Here is a 17124-nt window from a genome sequence, read left to right as displayed (position 1 = left end):
ATGAACAATAAAATAAAAAATAAGTAGCCTGGAGGTCACATGGAGAGAGCTTCCCCATGAATTGGCGACACCTGGTGACAGGTAACACTTTAATCATGGCCTCACATACACACAATGGGGTTGGCCCCACGTCCTCAGCCAGCTTCATGTATTTTAGACTCCCTTACAACAACCCCACTTAATTGACTGTGAGTGGCCCTAGAGCAAGACTCTCAGGGGTGGGGCGGGAAGCAGAAAGTGCTGATTCTGCAGGCGTGCGGAGGAGGCTGGTGGCAGGGGCTCGGCTCAGCTGCTCCCAGGCGTTCCTTCCTCCTCTGCTCATGTTTGGTGTCTCAGCATTGCTGGGCAGGCTTCTCCTGGCCGGCCACCTGCAGCCCTTCCAAGGGCTGCATTCAGACAGGGCAGTGTCTGGGGAGGCAAGGGAGAGGTAGGCTGGTCTTCTGTGTCTCTTAGGAGTGTGGCAGGCCAGTTCTCTACTAGCAACCAGAGCAGCCAGCCTTCGCCAACACCTTACTATAACTCTGAGGAATATATAAGTTAAACATGGAAAATTGGAGAAACTGGTGTCTTAGTACAAAGGCTAGAGTGTAAAAACAAGTCCATTAAGACCCCGCCTGGGCTTTCTCCCAAACCTTAGAGTTTAATTAAAATAATGGAGGCGTTCTTGTATACCTTGTACCAGGATCCACTTTAAATGAAGTAATTGGTCCAGGAGCAGCGGCTCATGGCCACAATCCCAGCACTTTGGGAGGCTGAGGGAGGAGGATTGCTTGAGCCCAGGAGTTCAAGACCAGCCTGGGCAACAAAGTGAGACCCTGTCTCTAAAACAAGAAAGAAAAAAAAAAATGAAGTAATTGTCCCAAGGCTCTGAAGTAATTTTCCAGACCCCAGACCCTAGTGAAAGATTAAACAGAGGAATATACCTCAGCTTGGAGGCGTACTCCTGCACAAAGATATATGGTTTAAATGTATATAAGCACGGAAAAAAAGAAAACTTATAACTTTAAATTAGTATGGTGAGTTACTCTGACCGTCTCCCTGTAACTGGCTGCAGAAATCAACTCCCTTCTTCCCCACTCTGTCTGCAGCTTGTTGTTGGACCATGAGAACAAGCAGCTGGACCTGGCTTTGTCTGGGAACGGGAGCAAGAAAGCCTTTCCCACAGGCTTCTCCAGCTGACTCACATATTGTTGGTCAGAACTGGGCTACCTGCCCACTCCTAAGCCAATCATGGTAAGGAAGAATGGCTTCAAATCATCAGGGTTTTATGTCCTGGAGCTTGGGATGAGGTCAGCTTTCCATGATGAGCCTGGCTGGGTGAAAGAATAAATCCTAAAAAAGTGGGAATGTATTTGAGAAGGAAGGGGCAGGTGCTGATTACCCCGTAAGTAAACAGATCTCATTTGGAAGTGAAGTCAATATTTATTAGGAGCCTCCTGCAGGTAGATGCTATGGGACCTTTGTGTACGTGAATTCCTTCAGTCCTCACAGCAAACCTGGGAGGCAGATGACAGCTGCCTTGTGCAGATGAAGAAACAGGCTCCGAAGAGTCACTGGGCTGGGCCCACTGTGCTGAGTATCACAGAGCAGAGCTTGGATGAAAACTCAAGTTCAATCTCAAACCCATAGCTATGTGAAGAGTTGGAGTTAGAATTCTTCCATAAGATCACATTTTTTTTTTTTTTTAAAGCATCTGCCTATGGAGTCCAGGATGAACAATAAAATAAATATTTAATAGCATGGAAGGCTTTCAGATGTTCTTAGCCATGGAATTCTTTAGGCCTAATTTTACTTCCAGTTAACAAATGCAGCTGCTGCGAATACTCAGGACGGGGATGAGCACCCAGAGTTCCTTCTCCGCTCCCCACCTGTGCTGGCCCCTCAGGTGCCTCTGGAGCCACCAAGCCTTCCCGGAACACCTGGAAAACACCCGCAGCCCCTGCAGCCCAGGGAGGCTGGCAGTAATTTGAGTACCCTCTGGGTGGCATTGACTCCAAGGAGGTTTTGAAGATTACACCCCATTTTTAAATTATTTTGCAGACAAGAGTCCCACTCTGTCGCCCAGGCTGGAGTGCAGTCACACGATCACTGCTCACTGCAGCCTTGCGCTCCTGGGCTCAAGCAATCCTCCCACCTCAGACTCCTGAGTAGCTGGGACCGCAGGTGAGCCATGGCACCCAGTTACACACTTCTGTAACTAGGACTCTTGGCTCTCTGCCCAGAGGAATGAAGACACAGCTTTGAAAGAGAAGCACTGATATTCACGGTGAGGGTGTCCACCAGGAGGGCGTGGTTTTGCCGAGCGGGGACTTGGGGCTGACGGCCCTACGGGACACTTGCTCTTTTTCAGTTTCATTTTCCTTCCAGTTACTGAGCAGCCCTCCCAGGACCTGAGGATGCAGGGTGTGCAGGGGTGGCGCGGTGCTTCCCCGGCCAACTCCTGCCTTGGCGTCCAGTTGACCTGGCTGCCCAGCGGCCATGCTGTCTTTCCTGAACATGTCCCTCAATTTCCTGTTTGTGTTTTTGTCTCCATCCCTCCCCCATTTAGAATGCTCCCTGCCCATTTAGTTAAATTCCACCTATCCTTCCAGCTCATGTCCTGCATTCCTCAAGCCTCCAGGGCTTGGAGTCATTTCTGCCTTTACGGGGCTCGTGTCCCATTAGTGTGTGCGCTTGTGATTATCTACTAGCTTGTGGCATAAGGTTTTGCGTCGTGTTTGTTCTGGTATGCTTCTCTTTTTGACCAGGCTGTGAGCTTCTTAAGGATTAGTACCAGGCTTCACTGTCAGGATCTCTAGTGGCTAGCGAGGGGAGAGACTGACGCCAGGGTCTCCTGTACACACCTCTGGGAAGGGAGTGCATGTGTTGTCATCCTCACTGCAAAGACGAGGCAATGTCAGTGCATGTAGTGCCTCCAAGTGACAGGGCCAGCAAAGGGTAGAATGGATGTTCGACACTCAGGCTTTTAAGTTCTATCTTCTTTCCACTGCACAAAGATAGTATTTTGCAGATGCCACATGAATAGAGCAGATAATAAGTGTTATGAAGGCTCAGAGGCAAATGATTTTGTACAATTGAGTCATTAGCAGAGGCTCCGGGGCTGGGCACGGTGGCTCACACCTGTAATCCCAGCACTTTGGGAGGCCAAGGCGGGTGGATCACTTGAGATCAGGAATTTGAGATCAGCCTGGACAACATGGTGAAGCCCTGTCTCTACTAAAAATGCAAAAATTAGACAGGCATGGTGGCACACACCTGTAGTCCCAGCTACTCAGGAAGCTGAAGCAGGAGAATTGCTTGAACTCGGGAGACAGAGGTTGCAGTGAGCCAAGATCGTGCCACTGCACTCCAGCCTGGGCAACAGAGTGAGACTCTGTCTCAAAAAAAAAAAAAAAACTCAAAACTGAAAAAACAGAGGCTCTTGGAGAAGGTAAACTTGATCTGGTTCTGGAAGGTGAGTTGGGTGTAGGAGACTGTGAAGGAAGGACGGGGTCATTGGGTATTGGCTATGGGCTTGGCCTGTGAGGAGGCCGCAGGTAGGACATGGGGGTGGAGGTGCTTGCAGCAGGGCCCAGCCCAGCCTTGGGAGCTGTTGTTCCCACTAAATGGGATGAATCCTGGGATCCTGAGGGTTTGATTTGGATTCTCGGCAAAGTTTTCTCCCCATGCGGAAGGGGCAGGGGGAGAAAATCGTCAGCAGAGCAGACTTCCTTTTGCAAGATGACCCCTTGAGCAGGAGGAAATACTGCAGCACTGTCAGGCAGAACAGAGGGCTGCTTCTGAGGGCAGGAGGAAATACTGCAGCACTGTCAGGCAGAACAGAGGGCTGCTTCTGAGAGCAGGAGGAAATACTGCAGCACTGTCAGGCAGAACAGAGGGCTGCTTCTGAGGGCAAGGGAGGGTGGGGGATCCTATGAGTCCTCCAAATGTCCCCCTACGTTTTTAATCCAGTACAGGAACCTCACCCTTCTCCAATCAGTGCTCTCCCTTCCAGCTGGGAAACCTGCTGGGGCCATGGATTCAGCTAATGTTCTTCAACAACTTGACAGCTTAGACTCTTTTTTTTAAGACAGTGTCTCCTCTATCGTCTGGGCTGGAGTGCTATGGCATGATCTCGGCTCACTGCTACCTCCTGGGCTCATGCAATTCTCCCACCTCAGCCTCTTGAGTAGCTGGGACTACAGGCACATGCCAGCACACCTGGATAGTTTTTTGTGTTTTTTTGTTTGTTTGTTTTTTTGAGACAGTCTCGCTCTGTCGCCCAGGCTGGAGTGCAGTGGCCGGATCTCAGCTCACTGCAAGCTCCGCCTCCCAGGTTTTTGCCATTCTCCTGCCTCAGCCTCCCGAGTAGCTGGGACCACAGGCGCCCGCCACCTCGCCCGGCTAGTTTTTTTGTATTTTTTAGAAGAGTCGGGGTTTCACCGTGTTAGCCAGGATGGTCTCGATCTCCTGACCTCGTGATCCGCCCGTCTCGGCCTCCCAAAGTGCTGGAATTACAGGCGTGAGCCACCGCGCCCGGCCAGTTTTTGTGCTTTTTGTAGAGACAGGGTTTTCATCATGTCGTTTGGGCTGGTCTTGAGCTCCTGGACTCAAGCGATCCACCTGCCTTGGCCTCCCAAAGTGTTTGGATTACAGGCATGAACCACCGCACCCAGCCAAAGGCTCAGACTCTTAAGATGGGTTTTCAGATATCCTGGCCTTGCATCTGTAAGGGATGAAATTCTGTGTTGTTCTAGGAAGTCTTTAGGTGTCAGTCTGTGGCTTGAATTCAGACTTTAGAGATTTGAACTTCTTATTCTCTAAGTTTTTCAGCGCCATTAAAAGCAGTCACCCGCCTATGGCCTCAGATTTCTTGCATCTATACGACTTCAGGATGGGAGCAACAGAGTCTCCAAGAGCCGGGCTTGCAGCGGGCATGACATCCCAGGCACCTCCTGGCGAACTAATTACCGAATTTCCTGGGCTGCTCCATCCCTGTCTCTGCATATCATCAGAATATTTGCTCTTTTCTCTCCTCTCTAAGGCAGATAACCAACCGCAGACATTCCTTATCTCCCCTCTTCTCCATAATTTGCAATACCCACTCCTGGTACCGAATTTCATATCAGCTAGGAACTTTTCAGTGACAAGTAATGAAAACCGAATGTGTTATAAAGAAAAAAAATTTATTGGAAAGATATGAGGGGCTCATAGAGTCCCGGGAAATGGGAGGCTTAGGTCTGGAAAATGGTTAGGACCCAAAGCCGCCTGGAGAGCCCAGGAACAGGAGGCCCAGCAGCCGGTCAGTGCTTCTGAGGCCACTGCTGGGCACTGCTCTGTGAGCTCTGTGCTCTTCATTCTCTGTATTCAACAGCTTTGTGGTCTAGCTGAGAGGTCCTGGAGGCCACGCCCAGGCCTGGTGCCCACGCACAGCGGGAGCAGGGAGAGGGGAGGTCAGCCCCTCTGTGTCAGTGGGTGATAAGGCACCCCAACAGGATAGAGGAGGCCCAGTGGAATTCTGCATTCCCATTCTTTCTCCTCCTTTGTGTGGAACATTTCTCCTTGGTGTTTTTTTTTTTTTTTTTTTTAATTGGAGTCTCACTCTGTCACCCAGACTGGAGTGCAGGGATGTGATCTCAGCTCACTGCAACCTCCACCCCCAGGGTTCAAGTGATTCTCCTGCCTCAGCCTCCCAAGTAGCTGGGATTACAGGTGCTCAAGACCATGCCTGGCTAATTTTTGTGTTTTTAGTAGAGACGGGGTTTCACTATGTTGGCCAGGCTGGTCTTGAACTCCTGGGTTCAAGTGATCCACCTGCCTTGGTCTCCCAAAGTGCTGGGATTGCAGGCATGAGCCACCGTGCCCTGCTATCCTTGGTGATTCTTTTAGTGCATTTTAGCCTTGTAATTGACAGAGCGTCGGGTATGTCACTTTCCTCTGTGAACTGCAAGTCAGGATGAGGGACGGAAGGTTTCAGGAGAGGAGGGGGTGTTTCATCCTGAATAGCTAAGAACAGCACCACTAGAATGGGTGGATTTACAGTCACTGAGGGGAGTAAAGTGTCAACTAAAACCCCTGGTAATATAGTGCCTAGTATTCCCTAAAATATGCAGACATTGAGTTTAGATTAGTGCCCAGCAGTGTGAGGTGTGGGGGAGGCTGTGATTCGTGTCGGGCTGGTCCTGCCTCAAAGGAGCACAGTCCTGTGGTGAGGCAAACCCGCAGGACTCGGGGACTGCGCTCTGCGCTGTGCAATTCCGAGCCAGCAGGTGGCAGCCTCAGCCAAGAGGAAGAGGTCCTTGTGGCACACAGGGGTGGAAAGTCAGAAACAGAGGGGTCTTTCCCTGTGTCTTTTGGTCCCTGCTCTCCCACTTCCTAATGTCTGGAGAAGGGTTTAAACGGGGAAAGTCACACCACAAGATATATTTTAAAAAGTTAGACAGGCAGGAAGAAAATGGAAATCTGCATCTATACAAGGGAATAAAGAACGTTGTAAATGGTTAAAAAAAAATTAAAATGGAAAGGGGAAAATTAAGAGTCTTATTTCTTGGTTAAAAAAAAATGAAAAGGGGAAAATTAAGAGTCTTATTTCTTGGCCAGGTGCGGTGGCTCAAGCCTGTAACCCCAGCACTTTGGGAGGCCAAGGCAGGTGGATCACCTGAGTTCGAGACCAGCCTGGTCAACATGGTGAAATGCTGTCTCCGCCAAAAATACAAAAATTAGCCAGGTGTGGTGGTGCACGCTTGTAATCACAGCTACTTGGGAGGCTGAGGCAGGAGGATCACTTGAACCCAGGAGGTGGATGTTGCAGTAAGCTGAGATTGCACCATTGCACTCCAGCCTGGACAGCAGAGCAAGACTCTGTCTCAAAAAAAAAGTCTTATTTCTTGATCAAGGAAAATCAAGGCAAAATATAAAAGGCGAAGAGCAATCCATTTTCTTCAAGGTAAACGTGCAGGGCAGGGAATGAGGGAAGAGTGGGAGATGTGAACCATTTAGATTTGTGGCAGCTGAAGACATGGGGACTGAAGGTCAGGTGTGGTGGCTCACGCCTGTAATCCCAGCACTTTGGGAGGCCGAGGCAGGCAGACTGCTTGGGCTCACAAGTTCGAGACCAGCCTGGCCATCATGGTGAAACCCCGGCTCTACTAAAAATACAAAAACTAGCCAGGCATGGTGGTGTGCGCCTGTAGTCCCAGCTACTCCAGAGGCTGAGGCATGAGAATTGCTTGCTGCGGAGATTGTGGTGAGCCAAGATCGCACCGCTGCACTCCAGCCTAGGTGACACAGTGAGACTATGTCCCCTCCCCCACACAAAGAGAAGTCAGTGAAAAATGGCACTTTGAGAATGTCTGATGGTGTGTGGATTGGGCACTATGCCCATGCCCCATCCCCCAAATGCCCACAGTGGCTCCCTCCTCCCCTTGGCTGTACAAGGGGTAGTTGGTGGCTGGTTTTCAACCAGGACTGCTCCCCTCCTACCCCACCTACACTCCCTATTACTTTTGTTTTTTAAAAATTTTTGCCTGGGCGTCGTGGCTCACGCCTGTAATCCCAGTAATTTGGGAGGCTGAGGTGAGTGAATCACTTGAGATCAGGAGTTTGAGACCAGTCTGGCTAACATAGCAAAACCCTGTCTCTACTAAAAAAATATAAATATTAGCAGGGTGTGGTGGCGCATGCCTGTCGTTCCAGCTACTTGGGAGGCTGAGGTAGGAGAACTGCTTGAACCTGGGAGGTGGAGGCAGCAGTGAGCTGAGATCTCGCCATTGCACTCCAGCCTGGGTGACAGAGCAACACTGTTTCAAGAAAAAAAAATTTCTGTAGAGATGGGGTCTCACTATGTTGCCCAGGCTGTTCTTGAACTCCTGGGCTCAGTCAGTCCTCCTGCCTCGGCCTCCCAGAGTGCTGGGATCATAGGTGTGAGTCACTGGGCCCAGTGTCCCAGCTCCTGCACTGATCCAGCTCTAGCATTAACTGAGCTTCGTGGCTGTGGGCAGAACAACTTCTCCAGTCCTCAATTTTCTCATCTATAAAATGAGGAGGTGGGATTAGGCCCATGATTTTAGAAATAAATGTCAAAAACAGCAAAGAAAGTAAGAGAAGAAGAAGGGAAGAGACGATGTGTAAACCATTGCCGAGCTGAGCCCGGACTTGCCACCGTGTTGATTAGATAATGCTGCTTCTCATGGAATTGTGGGAAATTCCCCAAAACCGTGACCAGAGCCAGCTTTAGGCAAGGCTTTTTCTCCTTCTGGGAAGAACATCTGAACTCAGTCACCTCAGACTCTGCCTTCCTACTCTTTCTTCTTCTTGGTGTGGAACATTTCTCCTTCGTGATTCTTTTAGTGCATTTTAAAAATATTGAAAATAGACGTTTTATTTTGTTTATACAAGGTACAATGTCAAAATACAAATCATATATAATGTGTAGCTATAATAGACAAGGAAGTATAAATATAAACACATATATATGTAAAATGGCACTGAGTTGAGTTTTCTTCTTTGTGAATCCTTTGATGGAGAGGATTCGCTTGGCTCCGCATCTCTCCCACCTTTCCCGGGTCCCTGTCTGTGTGTGCAGAGCAGCTGGAGACAGGGTGGCTAGAAGCCCCAATGCTGGTATCTTCCTTGTAGACACCTCCCATGCCAGGAGGAGCCTTGTAATTGACAGAGAGCTTCAGGTATGTCACTTTTCTCCGTGAACTGCAAGTCAGGATGAGGGACGGAAGGTTCGGGGCAGGGTTTTTATTTCATTACCACAAGTATTCCAGACAGTTCATACTGTAATAAAATAAAAACCTTGCCCAGAAGCCTTTGGTCTCTCCAGGGAACCTGGGCCCTGGATCCGAGGCAGGCCGGTGGTGCCCATGGGAATGCGGAGAACCTGCTTCCCCGCGCAGGAAGCGCCAACCCGGCAGTCCATGAGATCCTGCTGGGATGTCTGAGAGGCCTGGTGGGCTTGCTCCTGGAGCCCACCTCCTTGCACTTCTTCTCAGTCATCTTTAGCTAAAGCAGATAGGCGCCTTCACTCCGGGCGTAGCTGGGCTGGTTTCCTCGAGTTTCAGAGGCCGTGAGAGCAGTTTCCAAGTCTTCATCTCTGCTGCTGGTCTCCCCGGTCACCGGCAGAGCCTCCATGGCTTCCATTTCAATGCTGGCCGGCGGGGGAGTTTGCCTGCAAAGCAGGTGGTTCATAGGTTTTGAAAAGAGGAGGGGGTTGCCCTCAAATCAACAGTCGCTTCCCACTGAGCATGTCCAGCACTGGGGGATGGCAGGAGCAGACAGAGGCCCTGCCGCAGGAGTCAGACAGAGAGCACGTAGTCCTCAGAGATGGAGAGAACCTAGAATGCCTACCTCTACAGAGAGTATTAAATCCTATCTAGGGGCCAGTTGTGGTGGCGCATGCCTGTAATCCCAGCACTTTAGGGGGTTGAGGTGGGAGGATCGCTTGAGCCCAGGAGTTGAAGACCAACCAGGGCAATATGATGAGAATAATAAATCCTCTCCAGGTATTTCCAACCTCCCCATCCACCTAAGATCCACCAAAAGCTGTTGGAGCAACTCACGCCACCCCGCGCTCACCCCACGCTTTGCCAGTCCTCTGCCAAAAAGCCGTTCAAATGGCAGGAATAAGAAAAGGAGAGAGTGACTGGGAGCCTGGCCAAACCAGACTTGATCATCTTGAAAAAAGTGATTTAATATTCATGAAGCTTTTAAAAACAGTTCTTAGCACTTAGTATGTGTGAAATAAATAAAGAAATACATAAGTCAATCAGCTCCTGAATGACAAGCACAGGGGAGGCAGGACACTGGGTGCTGACGCCCTGGGCATCTGGCCGGCACCTTCTCCTGGGGCAGGTGAAACGTCCCTCTGGAGGAGCAGCAACTCTTCAGGCCATTTTAAGGTAAGCAGTGTGAGCTCCCTGGAGTGAGAGCTAAAATAAGGCAGGATGCGAGTCAATTCACTGAAAATAATTTGCTAACAGCCAATTGGTCAAATGGCAAATCTAATAACCCATTTGCAAAAAACAAGTTTATGGAAAGCATCAGTTCACCAAATGACCAAGTAATTTATCAAATTTATCAATTCTTCTTTTCCTTCTTCTTTTTTTTTTTCTGAGACAGGGTCTCACTCTGTCTCCCAGGCTAGAGTGCAGTGGTGTGATGCCGGCTTGCTGCAACCTCTGCAGACAACCACGCCCAGCTAACTTTTTGTATTTTTTGTCAAGATCAGGTTTCACCATGTTGGCCAGGCTGGTTGCAAAAAAAGCGATCCATCCACTTCAGCCTCCCAAAGTGCTAGGATTACAGGTGTGAGCCACTATGCCCGACCATACCAATTCTTCCTAAAGATATGTTTATTTTACTTTTTGAGGTTTTTAAAAATGAAAAAAATTTTTTGTGTGTGAGGATGGGGTCTCACTATGTTGTCCAGGCTGGTCTCAAACTGCTGGGCTCAAGTAATCCTTCCACCTCAGCCTCCCAAAGTGCTGGGATTACAGGCATAAGCCACTATGCCCAACTGAAATATCTTCCATATAGCCAGTAAATATTGCTATTTTCCTCTTATGAACATATTTATTGGCTGTATATACCAAATTTACAAATCCTTTTTAAGAATATATTTTAATGTAATATTAATAAAAAGGTGGTATATACATTTAAACATATATTCAGTGAATATATTTATTCATTATAACCTGTTAAAAATATCACTCCAGATTCAGCATTTTATATGGAAATTCTGTAGTTATTAATAATGATATTTTGAAAATTATTTTAAAAGTCATTTTCTGGTTTGTCAGCATTTTTCATTTTTTGAATTCTTTGGACAAATTTTTGAGTGACATCAATGTTTGTTAATTTCTCAACTGTCTATGAGGTTTATGGCATTTTTATTGGTTGGGATGGTATTCACAGCTTTTGAAGAATTTTTTTTTTTTTTTTTGTGAGAGGGAGTCTCGCTCTGTTGCTCAGGCTGGAGCGCAGTGGCGTGATCTTGGCTCACTGCAAGCTCCGCCTCCCAGGATCATGCCATTCTCCTGCCTCAGTCTCCCAAGTAGCTGGGACTACAGATGCCCGCCACCACGCTTGGCTAATTTTTTTTGTATTTTTAGTAGAGACGGGGTTTCACCATGTTAGCCAGGATGGTCTCGATCTCCTGACCTCATGATCCACCCGCCTCAGCCTCCCAAAGTGCTGGGATTACAGACGTGAGCCACCGCACCTGGCCAGTTTTTGAAGATTTATGTGAAATTTTAGATACTGGTTTTCATTGTGACTTTATGATAGCATTTCATGGAATGTTCATTTTGTCAAAAGTAGGCTCAAAGGGTCACATAATTTTTATATTGATATCACATTTAGAAAAGAACGTTTTATAACTATTAATAGTAACTAAAAGTTTAGTTTGGACAAATCTGAAATCTGTATCAGTATGGAATGCTGGAATACTGGTTATTAATTGATAGAAGCACAAAATTAAGGCCAGAATGCCATTTGAGGCTTTAATCAAAGAATAATAACACTGCCTAAAGATTAGGAAAATGAGAAAAATTTAAGAAGTCAGCAAGTGGCAGAAACGTTTTTTGCCAGAAATGCTGAGACACAGAATTTCAATGATCAGGAACACAAAATTAAGGCTAACATGAATGAGTATATTTATAAGAAGGCATATCCCTATTCAATGAGGACCTTCAAGAATATATTCACGGGGATATCACGAGAAGAACGGATAGGACTGCATGCGTTGGCCACCCGGTGCACTTTCTCTGGCTGCCCCATTTCTACTATGGGCAGGGGTAGGGGGCACTTGGGCTTGGGGCTAGCTCACTGCCCCTCGGCTCTGGCACTCGTTGGCCCCTACGGAAGGGGTGTGTGATAGCCAATGGCCAGGAAAGGGGTCTTTCTTGGGAGGGGGCATTCTGGAATCACTATGGTGCAGCTCTTTTCTTTTTCTTTTTTTTGAAACAAAGTCTTGCTCTGTTGCCCAGGCTGGAGTGCAGTGGCGCAATCTTGGCTCACTGCAACCTCTGCCTCCCAGGTTCAAGCAATTCTCCTGCCTCAGCCTCCCAAGTAGCTGGGATTACAGGTGTGCACCACCACGCTTAGCTAGTTTTTGTGTTTTTAGTAGAGACAAGGTTTCACCACATTAGAAAGGCTGGTCTCAAACTCCTGACCTCAAGTGATCCACCCGCCTCAGCCTCCCAAAGTGCTGGGATTCCAGGCGTGAGCCACCGCGCCCCGCCAGGTGCAGCTCTTTTCTCTTGGGGGAATACTTCCTCTTGCAGAGGGAGTATCCACTGCAACTCACCTTGACTTGATGTAGCATGCCAGGAGAGACACAGCGCTCAGTCCACACAGCAGGACGGTGGATGTGGAGATAACCACTGAAAGAGAGGAGACCATGCTGAGACACCCAGGAGCACATTCATTGCTATGAATTGCAAATTCTTTACCACGGACGTTCTTACAGAGGGATCCAAGTGCCTCCCAAGGAGCCTGCTGCTATGGACATTTCTTAAGGTCCATGCAATTCCCTCTATTCTATGTCTAGGCAAAAACACATTCTCTTTCCTGCTGAGGGTGCCAGCTCCCTGTCGTCCCACCTCTGCTCCTCATCTTTGTCCTTCTCGGGCAGAGTGCCTGGGGTGATGGGGCAGGGATGGGGCAAGTCAGGAGGCAGCAGTAAGAGCCTCAAGGGCAAAGCCAGGAGTGGGATGAGGAGAGAGCGCTCCTGCTGCTAAAGCCAGGGTTGAGAAAGCAGACAGGGATACCCCTCCTCTGCTGTCCCCAGTACAACGCCCCCTTTTCTTCAACTTCACGGGTTTAGAAACAATAGCACCTAGTGCCATTTTCCTTCCAATTTCATTTTTTTTTCACTTGCCATTTTTTTTCTTTTCTTTTTTTGAGACAGGGTTTCCCTCTGTCACCCAGGCTGGAGTGCAGAGGCACTATCTCGGCTCATTGCAACCTCTGCCTCCTGGACTCAAGTGATTCTCCTGCCTCAGCCTTCTGAGTAGCTGGGATTACAGGCACACACCACTACACCTGGCTAATTTTTTGCATTTTCAGTAGAGACAGGGTTTCACCATGTTGGCCAGGCTAATCTCAAACGCCTGACCTCAATTGAACCACCTGCCTCAGCCTCCCAAAGTGCTGGGATTATGCAGGTGAGCCGCTGCATCCAGTCTACCTACAACTTTGTTTTAGTTTTTTAGTTTTTATTTTTTGAGATGAAGTGTCACTCTGTTGCCAAAGCTGGAGTGCAGTGGTGTGATCTCGGCTCACTGCAACCTCCAGCTCTAGGTTCAAGCGATTCTCCTGCCTCAGCCTCCCGAGTAGCTGGGACTACAGGCACGTGCCAGTATGCCTGGCTAATTTTTGTATTTTTAGTAGAGACGGGGTTTCACTATGTTGGGCAGGCTGGTCTTGAACTCCTGACCTTGTGATCCACCTGCCGCAGCCTCCCAAAGTGTTGGGATTACAGGCATGAACCACTGTGCCCAGCCAACTTTTTCTTTTCTTTCTTTTTTCTTTTTCTTTCTTTCTTTCTTTCTTTTTTTTTTTTTGAGATGGAATCTCGCTGTGTTGCCCAGACTGGAGTACAGTGGCTCGATGTTGGCTCACTGCAATCTCTCCCTCCCAGGTTTAAATGATTCTCCTGCCTCAGCCTCCCAAGTAGCTGGGATTTCAGGCACCTGCCACCACACCTGGCTAATTTTTGTATTTTTGGTAGAGACGGGGTTTTGCTATGTTGGCCAGGCTGGTCTCGAACTCCTGACCTCAGGCCCGCCTTGGCCTCCCAAAGCGCTGGGATTACAGGCGTGAGCCATGGATCCTGGCCACCTGCAGCTTTTGATGGCAGAGAAAGAGCAGTAAGGAGAAAGAAGAGGTCTTTTGAGAGATGTTATATATAAGAGGAGGTTAGGATTTGGGACCATTTTGAATGAGTTAAAACGAACAGCTTGGGGCACTGACAGGTGTCACCTGAAGTTTATCAGATAGCATAGGAAGAAGGGGGTCTTTCTGTGTGAGCTAGGGGGCTTAGTCAGAGGGCAGGGGAACAGAACTATTGTTAAAAACAGTTGCAGGCTTGGTGCAGTGGCTCATTCCTGTAACCCCAGTGCTTTGGGAGGCTTAGTGGAGAGGAACGCTCGAGGCCAGGAGTTCAAGACCAGCCTAGGCAACATATCAAGACCCCCATCTCTACAAAAAATTAGCTGGGCATGATGGCACACACCTGTAGTCCAAGCTGTCTGGGAGACTAAGGTGGGAGAATTGTTTGAGCCCAGGAGTCTGGCGCTGCAGTAAGCTGTGATCACGCCACTGTACTCCAGCCTGGGCGACAGCAAGACTCTGTCTCTAAAGACAAAAACAAAAACAAACAAAATGCACGTGCAGGTTTGACCAATGAGCCTGACTATTGTGAATTTCCCTGAAAAAACATCACCCAGTGCTCTGCATGCAAGACGATGGCACTGAGATCTGGAGCAGTGGCTGCCGCTCACTGAAGACCATGGGCCACACGTCTCATGGACCCTGGGGGCTTTGAGGGCCTTTGTTGCATGACCTCCAGGCCACGCCCATATACCAAAGTAAACCTCCCAGAGCTTGGCCTTCCAATACAACTCTACTGCAAAACATCTGAGTATACGGGTGTAGGGACACTCAGAGCCCTGTGGCTGGGAGTGTAAACTCATGCCATCTTTCCCAAAGGCAGTTGAGAAGTGCACACTCTTTGACTGTCTAGTTCGACTAGAATTTACTCTTAGGGAATAGACAAATACAGGGGTATTCACTCAAGTATTGTTTAAACTAATTTTCTTTTCTTTTCTTTTTTTTTTTTGAGATGGAGTCTTGCTCTGTCACCCAAGCTAGAGTGCAACGGCATGATCTTGGCTCACTTCAACCTCCGCCTTCCAGGTTCAAGTGATTTTCCTGCCTCAGCCTCCCGAGTAGCTGGGATTACAGGCACTCACCACCAAGCCCAGCTAATTTTTGTATTTTTAGTAGAGAAGAGGTTTCACCACGTCGGCCAGGCTGGTCTCAAACTGCTGACTTCAAGTGATCCGCCCCCCTCGGCCTCCCAAAGTGCTGGGATTACAGGTGTGAGCCACCATGCCCGGGCTAAAATAATTTTCAAGACATTAATCTGAATCTCTTATCAACAGACAATTAGTTAAATAAAATGTGGTATGCCCATATGATGGAATACTATTCAACTATTAAAAATTATAAAATAGATCTGCATTTATTGACATGGAAAGATGTCTGCAACATCTTGAGTGAAAAAGATGTTGAGATAAAAATGAACCTGCAGGCTGGGCTCAGTGGCTCACACCTATAATCCCAGCACTTTGGAAGGCTGAGGCAGGTGAATCACCTGAGGTCAGGAGTTCCAGACCAGCCTGACCAGAAACCCTGTCTCTGCTAAAAATACAAAAATTAGCAGGGCATGGTGGCGTGCACCTGTAGTCCCAGCTACTTGGGAGGCTGAGACAGGTGAATTCCTTGGACCCGGGTGGTGGAGGTTGCAGTGAGCCGAGATCGCACACTGCACTGCAGCCTGGGTGACAGAGCAATAGTCCGTCTCAAAAAACAAACAAAACAAACAAACAAACAAACAAACAAACACAAAATACAACCCACAATAGGCTGAGTGCAGTGGTTCACACTTGTAATCCTAGCACTTTGGGAGACTGAGGTGGGCAGATCACCTGAGGTCAGGAGTTTGAGACTAGCCTGGCCAACATGATGAAACCCTGTCTCTTCTAAAAATATAAAAATTAGCCAGGCGTGGTGATGGGCGCCTGTAATTCCAGCTAGTTGTGGGGCTGAGGCAGGAGAATCGCTTGAACCAGGGAAGCAGAGGTTGCAGTGAGCGTCATTGCACTCCAGCCTGGGTAACAGAGAGAGACTCTGTCTCAAAAAAAACCAACCAACCAACCAAACAAACAAAAAACCACCTACAATAATCTCCAATCAGCCATGTGCATGTCCCTATGCACAGAAAAGTCTTGAGGAATATATACAATGGTGGGATTCGAGATAATCTTTATTTCTTTTTTTTTTAAAGTCTGTTTTTTTCTCATATATTTGCAATGACACTCTAATCAGAATAAATAGTAAAATTATAAAAACAAAATAAAACAACTTGTAAGTAAATACAAAAACATAGAAAAATTGTTACAAAAGAAGTAACACGAGAAATTAATGAAAAATATTTTGAGTTTTCGGACTTAACATGAATCATTATTATGACTAAAAAAGGAAATCTGTCATAGTGGAGATGCTGCACCTGAGGGTAAACTCTGTCTTCGTGTTGGCTAGTGAGTTGGCGCACATTGACGGTGTAGGGGGGTGTTTTATTGGAAAAGGCAACATGACATAAACTGTGCTTCTACCTTCAGAAGATCCCTCCCCGTTTCTATTTAAGTGACCAGAACATATGCAGAATGAAACTCAAGAGAGAAGAGGGCTCCTGAACCAAAGATAAAACAAAGCAACTTGAACTCAGCGCCAGATCCTTGGCCTCTCCCTCACTGACATCTGGGCAACTCCAGTGAAGACATGGAAACCAGAATAACCAAGGCAGTGAATTAACAGCTTACCTGCCAAGCCCTCCACCTTTTATTGTTTCCTGGGGGGTGTGCGGATTGGAGGAAAAGAAAGAGAAAGAGATCTGGTGAGACAGAGGAGAAGCGAGGAGGAAGGTGAGAGGGGAAAGGTGATTACTGCAAAGGAGGCCGTGAAAACCACATCTCCCCACCAGCCCCCACCTTCAGCCTGTGCGCAGATTGGGTCCAGGACAGAGAAGGCGGCTGAGACAGCCGGGGGCCAGTGTTTGGCATGGATGATGAAAATGTCCTCTGGGCATATGCAGGGAAGAGCCGTTCCTCAGCAACACTCTGACCAATTAGGCCAATCACTGGGTGTTAATACCCGTGTGTCACTGTGGCCAGAGCTCCTGAGTGCCTGCATCGGATGAAGGTGATTTTGAGGGAAAAGCGTCAACTCAAGTACTCTGAGCAGCCGTCTGGTCCTGTCCCCTTCCTTCCTTCCTTCCTTCCTTCCTTCCTTCCTTCCTTCCTTCCTTCCTTCCTTCCTTCCTTTTCTTTCTTTCTTTCTCTCTCTCTCTCTTCC

General features: G+C 48.1%; 1 protein-coding gene across 1 annotated transcript in view; it reads right to left on the bottom strand.

The window, feature by feature from the left end:
- Nucleotides 1–8328: 8328 nt before the first annotated feature.
- The window catches only part of IL15RA (interleukin 15 receptor, alpha), a 50088-nt gene continuing 41292 nt past the window's right edge, over nucleotides 8329–17124 (bottom strand). The window contains 3 exon segments of the mRNA XM_011957082.1: nucleotides 8329–9066; nucleotides 9069–9154; nucleotides 12293–12368. Coding sequence (XP_011812472.1) covers nucleotides 9044–9066; nucleotides 9069–9154; nucleotides 12293–12368 — 185 coding nt within the window. The 3' untranslated portion in view covers nucleotides 8329–9043.

The sequence above is a fragment of the Colobus angolensis genome, unplaced genomic scaffold (assembly GCF_000951035.1).
Source record: "Colobus angolensis palliatus isolate OR3802 unplaced genomic scaffold, Cang.pa_1.0 Scaffold432, whole genome shotgun sequence".
In the NCBI taxonomy this organism is placed as follows: Eukaryota; Metazoa; Chordata; class Mammalia; order Primates; family Cercopithecidae; genus Colobus; species Colobus angolensis.
This window is presented reverse-complemented; position numbering and strand designations above follow the sequence as displayed.